This window comes from Caloenas nicobarica, chromosome 16 (assembly GCF_036013445.1).
Source record: "Caloenas nicobarica isolate bCalNic1 chromosome 16, bCalNic1.hap1, whole genome shotgun sequence".
Lineage (NCBI taxonomy): Eukaryota > Metazoa > Chordata > Aves > Columbiformes > Columbidae > Caloenas > Caloenas nicobarica.
Genome location: NC_088260.1, coordinates 6,198,179 through 6,210,805, shown reverse-complemented (window position 1 = coordinate 6,210,805; position 12,627 = coordinate 6,198,179). Strand labels below are relative to the sequence as shown.

At 57.9% G+C, this 12,627-nt stretch overlaps 1 protein-coding gene across 1 annotated transcript; it reads left to right on the top strand.

Annotated features, from left to right (window-relative positions):
- Positions 1 to 3,883: 3,883 nt before the first annotated feature.
- On the top strand, positions 3,884 to 11,049 carry LOC135995142 (sodium-dependent serotonin transporter-like). Its single transcript, XM_065646225.1, has 13 exons — positions 3,884 to 4,079; positions 5,632 to 5,766; positions 5,899 to 6,118; positions 6,380 to 6,518; positions 6,735 to 6,869; positions 7,548 to 7,651; positions 7,862 to 7,989; positions 8,261 to 8,373; positions 8,704 to 8,835; positions 8,954 to 9,053; positions 9,266 to 9,366; positions 10,347 to 10,514; positions 10,969 to 11,049. Exons 1-13 carry the CDS (start codon positions 3,884 to 3,886, stop codon positions 11,047 to 11,049), a joined length of 1,752 nt encoding a protein of 583 aa, XP_065502297.1.
- The last annotated feature ends 1,578 nt before the right edge of the window (positions 11,050 to 12,627 follow it).

Here is a 12,627-nt window from a genome sequence, read left to right as displayed (position 1 = left end):
GTTATTTGCTTTTCACTGTTTATTGGCTTGCTAAACACCCTGTTAACAGAAGTGGTGGCAGTGCAAATGTCGCCGACCCACAGGAAAAGGGCCAGCTTGCTTGGGGGTATGTGACTGCTGATCCCAGCGGATCCCAGGAAGATTCTGGGGGCCACAACTCCCGTCTGCAGTCAGTGAGTGCGGATCTGACCCCTGTATCGAGCTCTGCTGCTCTGCAGCCCCTCCTGTCTTTTACTGACCACCAGGGGTTCAATTGCTTGAATGGGCAATTAAGACAGGCTAATAAATATGCATAATGAAGGCATCACGGCCTCATAAAGCACCATGTAGGGGCACCGTCAGATATCAACAGTAAATCAAGCTCCAAGGGCAGAGAGAGCCCAGTCGCTGCCTGTCCCCTGGCGGGGTCAGCCCAGAGCCACGGCTCTGATAAGCTGAGATGGGAAAGGCACCAGGTTCCCAGAACGGGGCACGGCACAGACGTGTCACACACGGCACCTCGCAGGGCTCTGGTCTCTGTAAAGCTCCTCCAGCCCAGGATGAGACTGTCCGAGTTAAACCAACAGCGTCTGCCAGCCAGGAGATCCTTGGCTGCCTGACAAAGCCTTGAATTTGGCCTTGGACAGGCAGGTGAGTTTCTCCTGCCTTTTTCTCACTTTTGCTATTGTGAAAATGTTATTGGAGACATTGACCTGTCTAGCAAGGTGTCAAGGTGCAAGGGACACCAGGAATTGCTCAGTTTAGCACCACAGTCAGGAAAACGAGTCTGTCCAAGTGCAGCCAACACAACTCTTTTAGGACTTTTCCCAAGAAAAAAAAAAAAAAAACGACCTCGCCTAACTCCTGGGCTCTGCCGAGCTGGGGGGAGCAGTGAGCACCTGGGTGAGCTCAACTCAGCTGCACAGCACTGGTAGAGCAAAGCCCAGAGGAGCAAGAAGATCATTTGGATTCCTGTTAATGAACCGTGCTGCTTTTGTCCAATCTTCAGTCCTGTCAATCTCCCCGCGATGCTCCAGGCTAACGAACATGGGGTGGGCAGCGTCCACACGCCAAACAAACCCAGGGAGATCCAGGTGGTTGGTGGTGCCAGCACCTCTGTGGGGCCGTGCACCAAAACAGGCAACACTTAGGCCATTTGAGAGGGACAAAAAGTGATTTTCCTGGCTTCTTTCTCCCCAGGAACAATGATGCTATGCAGGCAGTGGGAGCTATTGCTAATTTATTACCTTCCTTTGGGGAGAAATTAGCTGAAACAAGCAGAGGGACCAGCCTTGCTGGTTCCTTCTTCTTGGCAAATTCTGCTTCTCCCTGGATTAAAGATGGGTGGGAGACGGTTGGCCCCTGTTTTCTGAAGTCTGGAGAGCTTAAATGAGAGCATGTTGATCTATTCTTAATGTGATTAAGTTACATCTCTGAGTATCATGCTAATTAAATTAAACTTCCCACTGCTGCCTCTGTGGCTTAAACAGGATAGCTGTTTTAAGACCACAATCCACTCCTCTGCATTTCATTGCATGAGTGAGCAGGTAGGACAAAAGCAATTTTCCAATCAAATAATCATACTGTTTAGAAACAACTTCTAACTCGATGGAAATTCAAATTTGAAGCTGATTTGAGCTAAAATGCTTTGAAATTTGGTCCATCTTTTTGAAACACCCTGTATTTCAAATGGTACGTAGTCTCCATAGCCTCCTCTCCATAATGCTTCTAACTGAATGTCAGGTGACGGACAAAAATATTTGTCTACAATTGGCAAAATAACAACATTTTACCCAGAAAACTCCCCTGTCTAGTGTGTCACTGATGAGCACACTGAGCCCCACGTGGTACAGCTGATGAGCCACGCTGGAGCAACAATGCACACAGAGTGGAAAACTGTGACCACAATAAACAAAACTCTGGGAGAAACTCCCCTCTCCAGCAGGTCGCAGAGCCAGGATCCTGCTGGGAGCAGGATCCTGCACGATCTCAAAACCCCAGGGAGCGCAACACCTCGCAGTGAAAACCATCTCCCACAGACACTTCTCCCCCTGCCCTCCTCCTGTCTCCAGCAGCCCCGAGAACCTGCAATGGTTTTTCCAGCTTGCAGCTTCTAAAAAAAAAAAAAAAAAGAAAGAAAAATTGAGATTTCAAAGTTCCTCATTGACTTGACAGTGGCAGCCTTGACCCGATGCTGGAGCAGAGGCGGCCGCGTCGGCGGGTGGGTGCAGAAGGGCTGCGGGCAGCGGCGCGGGTGGGCGCCCCAGGAGAAGGTGGGAGCTGGGGAGAAACGGGAGCACTGGGTGCATTTGTGGCTCATTCACCAGCAAAAACCCCGGGGGATCTGTCAGGAGTGGAGGCTGCTGGAGCGGCAGCATCGGCATCGAATCGATGGCGCGGCACATGGGCTCGGCTGTACGGAGTAGCGCCGGCGTGCTGGGAAGTCGGAGCTGGTGGGTGCCTTAGCGTGGGGATCTTTGGGGTGGCAGCGTGCAGGCTGCACATCCTGGCCTTGCAAAACCACCGTGCAGCTCTGGCTTGGAGCCATTGGGGGAACAGCAGTAGCTGCTGCTGCTCCAGCTCTGCCCAAGGTGCCAGTACAAAGCTCACCTTGTATGATCGAAAATACCAATGTGGAGAAAAAAAGAAGCTCCTAAGGAGAGCAAGTAGCTTAGTTTTTAAAAGATGCCAATGTTTGAGCAGCTGCTGCTTCACACCTGGGTAGTGGCCTCAGCCTGGTGGGGGGACCTGCTCCCCACAGACCACCCCAGACCACCCCAGGCCACCGCAGAGCTGATGTCCCCTGGCAGAGTCACATTGCTGCTCCAAGGTGGCTGTGTCACTGTCAGCTGGACTGAGCTCACCGAGGCACAGCCCGTCCTGCCCGCCTCACCGCGGTACCCAGAGCACGGGGCATTCCCCTGGGGACCAGCATCAGCCCCCTAGGGACGAGCATCAGCCCCCTGGGGACCAGCATCAGCCCCTGGGCTGCTCTGGTCCAATATCCGTGGCAGTCAGGGCCCGACACACCAAAAAAAAAAAAAAAAAAAGTGTTTTTAACTGGAGGTTTCTAAAGGGTCTACCTTTGTGTGTCTGAAGGATTAACAGTGTCCGGAGGTTTCCCGTGCCCTGCAGACGATGGGCGGCTGCGTCACGTCGTCACAGCAACCCGCTAACCATGGCCCTAAGAACCACAGCTCCTGGTTTGATCTCTTCTGTAGTTTCTTTTAATTACAGATGATGGAGCCTGGAGCATTCAGAGGCCCTGGGAGCACCTGCGGCCCCAAGCAAAGGCTCACCTGTGTCACAGCCGGGGGTGACACGCAGGGACCTGCCTGGGCTGTCAGCCTACACAGACACATTTCATCTGCAATGAAATTTGCTGCTAAACTGTCAAACTGAAGAGAGTGATGGCGTTCGGTGCACTGCCATCCCCTTCCTCATCGCACCTGAGCCGCAAAAGTTATTTTGCTTTCACGTGGCTTATTTGCCAAGGAGAAATAACTCCTTGTCAGGAGGAAGGAGCAGCACCTCTGTGTGCAAATACAAACCAACCCAACCCTAAGTGCACCCGTCGGGTGCAGACCCGGGAGTGGAGGGGACAGAAATGCGGGGGGTGAGGCTGGTCCTGGTGCCTGAGCCCTGGGAACCTGCTGTCCCCTCTGGCCCCTGCTCAGGGACAGGTTCCTCTGCAGCCCCTGCTCAGGGACAGGTTCCTCTGCAGCCCCTGCTCAGGGATGGGTTTCTCAGCCGCTGCTCCTGCTGTGGGTTTCCAGCGGGAGGTGGGGAAGAGCAGTCACAGCCAGACCCTCCCCTCCTCGGATCTGTCATCAGCGACAGAGAAATCCCTTCCCGGCCCCAAGTTACTGAGCCTGAATCGTGCGGGATCTGCCGGGGCGGCAGGATGGCAGAGCAGCCCTGCCCGGCACCCCCCGCCACAGCCCCCAGACCCACGGCTGGCCCCGTGCCCCTGCGGCCACTGACCCACCCCAGGGACAAGTGGAGCAAAAAAATGGATTTCCTTCTCTCGGTCATCGGATTCGCTGTCGATCTGGGCAACGTCTGGCGGTTCCCTTACATCTGCTACCAAAACGGAGGGGGTAAGGACACTGCTGGGATTATTTAAATCTTCTTTTGGAGGGAAGAAATCTGTTTTTCATCTTTCCGATGCTGAAAATCTCGCTGTTTCTTTTCTTTCTTTGTCTCTTGCTGCTCCTCTCTGGAGAGGGTGGTTTAGAGACTGACCCAACTTCTCCTGACATCTGTCTCTTTTCTGTTTTGTCTTTCTTCATTCGAAATCCTCCGTTCACTCCTTCCCAGTGTCACTCACTCCTCCTCCAGCATAATTAGAGGTGCCTTAGTAGCTCTGGGATCACAAAGAGAAAACTCATGGGGTCCAAACTGCATAAAAGGATTAAAAATCTGCAAATTGGGGGTTGGAGGTTCATACACCTTATGACACTGCAACTTTGTGAAAGCAATTCTTTCTGATGGCTCGTGTTTTAAAATAATCCTTGTAAGGATCCCAGGTGCCTGTCGCAGATCCCGGCCGTGCTGGACCCCGCAGAGGAGCCCTGGCCCCCCGGGACCACGCAGCCCCCGCCGCACACGGCTCCTCCTGTGGGGGATCAGTGGAAAGTTAAGATACAAAAGCTCCATGAAGGAAAAAAAAGCTCGAGTAAATGACATCTAAATAAATTGCTTTAAATAGAGCAGAGCAGAAGAACCTCTTGTGTGGAAATTAAAAATGAGGAATGAAAATTTTGTGCTGTTTGCAAAAGCACGGTGGATTTAATTGCCAAAGTCGACATTTGAGTAATATCCTCTACTGCTTGGGAAAATTAGAAAGAGATAATTAGTAGCATACTCAAGGCTAAAATGTGGATCCCAGGTGCCCGCACCAAAGCGTAGTTACTTGTGATTTACTCCTGCGGGACCGGGAGCAAACTCCAGCCGCTCGTCCTTGCTATGGTCTGGGCAGATGCTTCCTCGCCCGCCCTGGACGGGAGGATGAGGAGTCCAGACCCCTCGGGAACACAGCCCGGGCCGAGCAGAGCTGGTGCTGAGCTCCCCCGTCACCTGGAGACCTTCCTGGGGGATAAACCCTTGCGGGGCTGACGGGGAGCACGGGGAGGGCTCTCACAGAGAGGAGCCGTGGGGGTTAAATTAACTAATCCCAGCAGAGCTGTTGTGATGAGTGCGGAGAGCAGCTCCCGTTCCCAAACCTCCATGGAGTTCAAGTATTGCTCTGGTACGGATAACGTTATTATGAATAATGCAGATTACGGCGTTAATTACTTGTGTCTTGGGGTGACTGTGCATATTCAATGGGATTTTCCCCAAAAGTCTCCTAGACCTGCGAGGTGCTGGGTGCCCCATCCCCTGTGCCCTGATGGTTTGTGTCGTTCTTTGTACCATCCCAGCCAAACGCTCCCTCCCTCAGCAGCCGGGGGAGCCGGGGCATGGAGCAGGGTCACATCCACGAGCCTCTCTGAACAGATAATTTGCAAAGCATCTTCCAAACACACGTCCAAACCCCTCATCTGCGCTGCTCCGTGACACATCCCCACAGCTCCGGGAGGGACGGCGGTGACAGCCCCGCGCTGGCACGGGGCCGTGGCGGTCACCAGCACTCTGCTCCTCGCCCCGCAGGAGCCTTTCTCATCCCCTACACCCTGATGGCTGTTTTCGGAGGGGTGCCCCTCTTCTACATGGAGCTGGCGCTGGGGCAGTTCCACAGGACTGGTGCCATCCCCATCTGGAAGCGCATCTGCCCCATCTTTAAGGGTAAGAGACCCCCGGGTCACCGCTGTACATTTGGGGCCACATTCATGAGCTGGTCCCTGCAGCCACATCCCAGGGGACACAGAGAGGGCTGGACCGGCACGGGCTGCTGAGCCTGCCCCTCTCTTTCTCCAGGCATCGGCTTTGCTATTTGCATCATCGGTCTGTACGTCTCCTTCTACTACAACACCATCATCGCCTGGGCGCTCTACTACTTCTACTCGTCCCTGTCGGGCAGCCTGCCCTGGGCGAGCTGTGACAACCCCTGGAACACACCCCACTGCACCAACTACTTCGGGGGGAGCAACGTCACCTGGACCAACTTCTCCAGGTCCCCTGCTGAAGAGTTTTATACGTAAGTGCACATACGCGGATGATGTGTTTAAGCTGGGGCACATCCCTCTGGAGGGCATGCTGCACAGGGAGCAGGATGGGGGGCCTGGGAGCAGGGTCCCATGTGGGGATGCTCTTGGGGACATTGTGGTCCTTGTTCTTGGTGCCCTGGGGGAGAGGTGAGCGTGGGACTCACCTGCCCAGGGCTGAGCCTGCGAGGGCAGAGCCGGCAGCACCGCGCTGGCCCGAGACACCCCCTGGCCGTGGGGATCTCTGCCCACAGGAGGAAGGTCCTGGAGCTCCAGAAGTCCGGGGGTCTGTACAACGTGGGGGGAATCCACTGGGAGCTGCTTCTCTGCCTCTTCCTCATCTTCACCATCGTCTACTTCAGCCTGTGGAAAGGGGTGAAAACCTCTGGGAAGGTAGGAGAGAGGGCTCCACAGCCATGGCCAGGCAGGATGGACCGAGCAGAGCATGTGCCTGGCAGCTGGGGGGGTCTTTCTGGCTTTTTAAATATGGGATATCACCTCCTCCCCACACCCCGACCCCTCAGCCACCCCGGGCAGCCATGAGCAGGCTGATTTGGTGCCCGGTGGGGCGGCTCTGCCGGTGCCAGCACTGACGCTGCCTCTCCCCAGGTGGTGTGGGTGACGGCCACGCTGCCCTACGTCGTCCTCCTCATCTTGCTGGTCCGAGGGGCCACCCTGCCTGGCGCCTGGAGAGGGGTCATCTTCTACCTGCGCCCGGACTGGGGCAAGCTCCTGAGCACCGCGGTGAGTGTGCAGTGGGACTGTGCAGGGCGACGGGCCACCCCAGCTCTCGCTGTCCCCTGCTCTGGGGCTGGCAGCACCCAGACCCCCTCCCAGGACACACACCCACCCCTGCCCACTGGTCTGGCTCAGCCATGGAGCCACAGTGCGGCAGGGACCTTGTTCCTACAGAAACGAGACACCCTGGACAGGCTCTTGGAAATGTAAATCTATAATTGAATCACCCATCTCATTGCTGCTGGGTTTTGTTTGTGCCGTGTTCTCGCCCTGGCCTGACAATAGGCTTCCTGTGGGTAATTACCAGGCAGCACTTGAGAATTCTCATTAAAGGTAAACAGGGCCACGCTGCTGGAACTGAACCTGCCTGGGTAGGAGTGGGCACAGGGGTCTCCGGGCTTCGTCCCCCCTCCAGGCACAGAGGAGTGCAGATGCTGTTGCTTAATTCCGCTGCTGCAGGACCCTGGGCTAGAAATGAGCTCCTGCAGTCCCACGGCAGCTCCCCTGCTCCTGGGACATCTCATGGGGTCACAGGGCAGGCAAGAGAGGAGGTTTGGCAGCATGGACCAACACGGACCCATCCCTGTGCCGTGGGGTGGGCATGCCATGGGGTACCTCCCACCCCCGTCCCAGCCCCAGGGACCTCTGCCCCTTGTCCAGCCTGCCCATTGCTTCTCCTGCCAGGTCTGGGTTGATGCTGCTGCACAGATTTTCTTCTCCTTGGGTCCTGGATTCGGTGTCCTCCTCGCTCTGGCCAGTTACAACCATTTCCACAACAACTGCTACCGGTGAGCTCCTGCAGCCACGGGTCCCTGCAGCCACGGGCTGAGCATCTTCCCCATTTTACTGATGGTTTTGGTACCTGGGGCCAGGAGAGGGAACTGGCGGGGGTGCAGGTGACCAGGGCAGCTGACCCAGGGGTGAGCGCTGGACTGGAGGGGGACTCTGCTTGGGGGGTTTCTACCCCAGGACACATCTCCCTGCGTTGTGCTCTCCAGGGATGCGCTGGTCACCAGCATGGTGAACTGTCTCACCAGCTTCCTCTCAGGCTTTGTCATCTTCACCGTGCTGGGCTACATGGCTGAGATGAGGGACGTGGAGGTGGAAGATGTCGCCAGAGATAAAGGTTCGCCTCCCTCCAGAACAGCTGCCCTGGCCTGGCCCCATGGTGCCTGTTGTGGCTGAGGGGACAGGAGTGACAGCTGGCCCTGGGGTCTGCTGGGGCACGGGGACTTGTGCCCAGGAGCAGCTCCCGGCGAGGTGTCCAGCCTCTGTACCTCAGCTGGGGCCAGGCACAGCCATTCTGGCTTTGGGGCATCATCCCCACGCGTGTTCCCACCATCACCGACACCCAGAACTGCTGGGGAACAGCAAACCAGAGCCGTGTCCCCTCCTAGGGCCGAGCCTCCTTTTTATCACCTACCCCGAAGCAATCGCCAACATGGTGGGATCCACCTTCTTCGCCATCATTTTCTTCCTGATGATGATCACGCTGGGGCTGGACAGCACGGTAGGGAACTCCATCGAGTGGGACAGCGCGGCCGTGCAGCCTGGGGCTGTGTCCCCAGCAGGGCCCGGGAATGGCTGTGTCCCACAGGGAACAGAGGGGCGACAAGGGGCAGCAGAGCTGCCTGCCCAGGCCCACCAAGCCATCATCTCCAGCGGGCCTGAGCTGGCCTCCCCAAAGCCCATCGGTAGGGATGGTCATCCTGGAGGGAGGGGACAGGATGGGATGTCCCCGCTCTGCTCACAGGCAGAGGGGGTTTGCGAGGAGCAGGTTTTCTCTGAGGACTTGCCCCATGGCTCATTTCTCCACCTCACGCTGGCATTCTCTTTGCAGTTTGGGGGCTTGGAGGCCGTGATCACCGCCGTGATGGACGAGTACCCCCAGGTCCTGGCCGGGCGACGGGAGCTCTTTGTCCTCGGCCTCATCACAGTCTGTTTCCTGGGCTCCCTGAGCACCCTCACCTACGTAAGTATTGTCCCCACCACACACCTACTCATATCTGCAACAACCCCTGGATTTTGCCAAAGTCCAGCTCCACATCCCTGCGGGTCCACCGCTGGCCCCTGTCCTTGTGCCACTGCAGGGGGGAGCCTACGTGGTGAAGCTGCTGGAGGAGTTTGGTGCTGGCTGCTCCATCCTGGCAGTGGTGCTGCTGGAAACGATCGCTGTCTCCTGGTTTTATGGTAAGAACCTGCCTGTGTTATGAAAAACACCCTGCAGACGCCTACATGGGTATTCAACCTCGTGCATGTGTGTAAATGCTGGGGGGCTGGGGGAAGAAGCACGCGTGTGACTCCTGGCGAGGCTGGGATGGGGCACGGAGGGTGTTGTGTCTGTGCCCCTGTTCCCACGTCCCCCATGGGTCTCAGGGCCGTGATGGTTCTCCCCTCCGCAGGGATACAGAGGTTCTCCCATGACGTGAAAGCCATGCTGGGCTTCACCCCCGGGCTGTTCTGGAAGGTGTGCTGGGTTGCCGTCAGCCCTGCCTTGTTAGCAGTGAGTATCTACGCTGCTGTTACTCCCCTCTCGTTTGCGTGGGGCGAACGAGCTGCCAGGAGGGTGACCCAGGGTCCCGGGGGGGCTGTAGGACACGGTGCCAGCCCTCCCCATTGGCTCCCTGCACTGCTGCTCCAGCCATGGACCACACCAGGCTGCCCGCAGCCCCGGGACAGCAGGTTTCACCAAGGAAAGGAGCCAGGAGCACATTTTCCAGCCTCTCTGCAGCTCCAGGGCAAAGCTAGGGTCAGCAGCTGGGTGTTCGCATGGGCGCAAACGCAGCCTCAGGTTGTCCTGCTGGTCCTGGGCTCGCGCTGGCACCACCACGGGTACACCTGTGCGCCGGGCCGATCTGTCCGCTTTGAAATGCCAGCTCCCCCAGCACTTCAAAGGCTGTAAGAGGCAAAGGGGTCTAATCTCACCGGATCTGCAGGAGAAGAGGCCTTGTGAGAATTAATTACAGCTCTGAGCGCTTTGCCCAGGTTATTAAGAGAGAAGCATTACAATCAAAGCAGACAGCAGATTATTTCATTTCAGCAAGGAGACGTGCAGCCTTTGCAGGGCACCGTCTCTGTGGGGTCTGTAAGACAGAAACCTCTCAGCCCACACCCAGGGAGGGGTGGCAGCCTGGGAAATGTCACTGCAATGTCCACACTGGCTTTTCATGGTTTGGAAAACAGCGGCGGCAGCAGGACATGGATGTTGTTAACCTCTGGGATGAGCCTCTGTCGATGCCGGGCTGGGGAGATGTCATGGCTGATGTGCTCTCCGTGGGCAGCCAATGGGACTGGTCTGCCAGGAATGCTTGGCCGTCCCAAAAAAGCTTTCCTGGCCACCCGTGTCATGTGCACGTGGGTTTTGTGGGCTGTACAGCCCTGCTACTGCCCTGTACCTGCTTGTGGCCAGCACTGAGGCATGTCCTGCCACGCTCTGGCCCCATGAGCATCCTTCCCTAACCAGCTCCGCTTTGTTTCTTATAGTTCATAGTCGTCAGCTCCCTCCTGGACCAGCCACCTCTGACGCTCTTCGATTATCAGTACCCTGAGTGGAGCATCTCGGTAGGGTACCTTGTAGGAGCATCGTCCTTCATCTGCATCCCCTTCTACATGGTGTACAAGCTCGTCTGGACGCCGGGGTCTCTGAAGCAGGTCAGGAGCGGGGTGGGGGATCCCACAGCCCCTGTGCAAGCTGGGGGTGGGCAGGGACCCTCGCTTGGGTTAGCCCGAGACTGGGGAGCTGGGCAGATGGTTGATATGTCCTCAGCGCCTTTGTTCACGTGGCAATTCAATCACACCTGCAGAGCTGCTTGGAAAAGGGCTCAGAGGGGTGCAGCTCAATGCCCTGATCATTTTAAGTCATATTTCTGAAGCTCTGATTTTGGCTGGGCCAGGAGGCAGCGGGGCTACATCAGCCTGGCCCTGGGGGCAGGAGACTGTCCCCAGCTGTCACTCCTCTCAGCCCAATTTTGGGACGGCTCCTGCCCGCTGCGGTCTGCTGCAGGCTGGCACAGCGAGCAATGTCCCGGTGGGGACAGCTTCAGCATGCCCTGCATGTGGGGCAGGAAACCCATTGCCTTTTTTCTTTGCTGCTTACACCCTCCAGCGCCTCGCCGTCTGCATTCGGCCAGAGAAAACAACACGCGATCCACAGGCAGAGGCCGTCTCTATGTCACCTGTCCTGTAGACCAGTGACACGTCCAGGAGACACAGAGACTGCTTCAGCTCCCTGCTCCTGCCCCAACAGAGCAATGGGACAGGTAGAGGAGAAGTCACCGTCACCTTCCTCACAGCCACCGGCCCCTCGCGTCTCCCCCAGCGGCTGCACATGCTGGCGGCGGCTCCCCAGCCTCCAGCTCTCATTGCATCCGAGCATCTCATCGGAAGCAGCGCTGCCAGCACGTGCAGGAAAACCTCTGATCTGCAGCAAGGACAACAGGATCTGCCACCGAGTTCTGGGAGTTGGAAGCGCAGCCAAACTCCTTCGGTTTGGAGGTGAACCCCGGCTCCCCGTGAAGATGGAGGCGCAGCTGTGAGTGCCGCTGCAGAGGGACTGAACGCGCCTTGCTTAGACGCTCACGACCTTGCTGTGCAAACCTGCTTGGCGGGAGCTGCGCATGCCTTTAGCCGTGCCGCGAGTGATGTGGAAAATAAAGCAATATCAATTGTTGGGAGATCAAAGGAGGGAGAGGAGTCGGAGCTCGCCGTGCTGCGTTCACGCAGCACTGTGGTGTGGCTGAGAGCACAGGGCCGGGCTGGGGAGTGATGGGGGGGCTGCAGCTGGCCTGACCACAAATACCTTCTTCTGTTGCAAAGAGCGAAAGGCTGGTTGAGGAATTGTGTGGCCCCTCGGGTCGCTCCCGGGAACACGCTGCTGCAGCCAGAGCCCCAGGAAGGCAGGTCAGCCCCTGCTGCTCTGTCCCGGTGATGAGACAGCTCTGCTGAGCCAGGAGGAGCAACTGCCAGAGAAGTGGTGGCTGCTGGCATTTGAAGAAGGAAAGACCTCAATATATCTCATTTTAAAAACAAATATTGGGGTCAGGGTGAGGCAGCCCTGGCGCCGGTGTGAATCAGCCACCTGTCGTGGCTTCCTTATAATGTCACATCACTTCCAGAGCCGCCTCACCATTTCTCAGCTGTTATTGGGGCCATTAAGCACTTTCCAGCGCCCACGTTCACCAAAACAGCCGTGTGCTGGTTTATCATGGTGACCACTCACCATCCCCTCCCCACTCTCCCTTGGGATCATGCAGAATATAACAGGGGAGCACAGCTGAGAGCTGGGGGGGGCATGGGCTGGGGGGGCACACGGGGCTGGGGGACACGGGGCTGGGGGGGGACACGGGGCTGGGGGACACGGGGCTGAGGGGACACACGGGGCTGGGGGACACACGGGGCTGGGGGACACGGGGCTGGGGGGGGACGGGGCTGGGGGGGCACACGGGGCTGGGGGACACGGGGCTGGGGGGACACACGGGGCTGGGGGACACGGGGCTGAGGGGACACACGGGGCTGGGGGACACACGGGGCTGGGGGACACGGGGCTGGGGGGGGACGGGGCTGGGGGGGCACACGGGGCTGGGGGACACGGGGCTGGGGGACACGGGGCTGGGGGGACACACGGGGCTGGGGGACACGGGGCTGGGGGGGGACGGGGCTGGGGGGGCACACGGGGCTGGGGGGACACACGGGGCTGGGGGGACACGGGGCTGGGGGGGGACGGGGCTGGGGGGGCACACGGGGCTGGGGGGACACACGGGGCTGA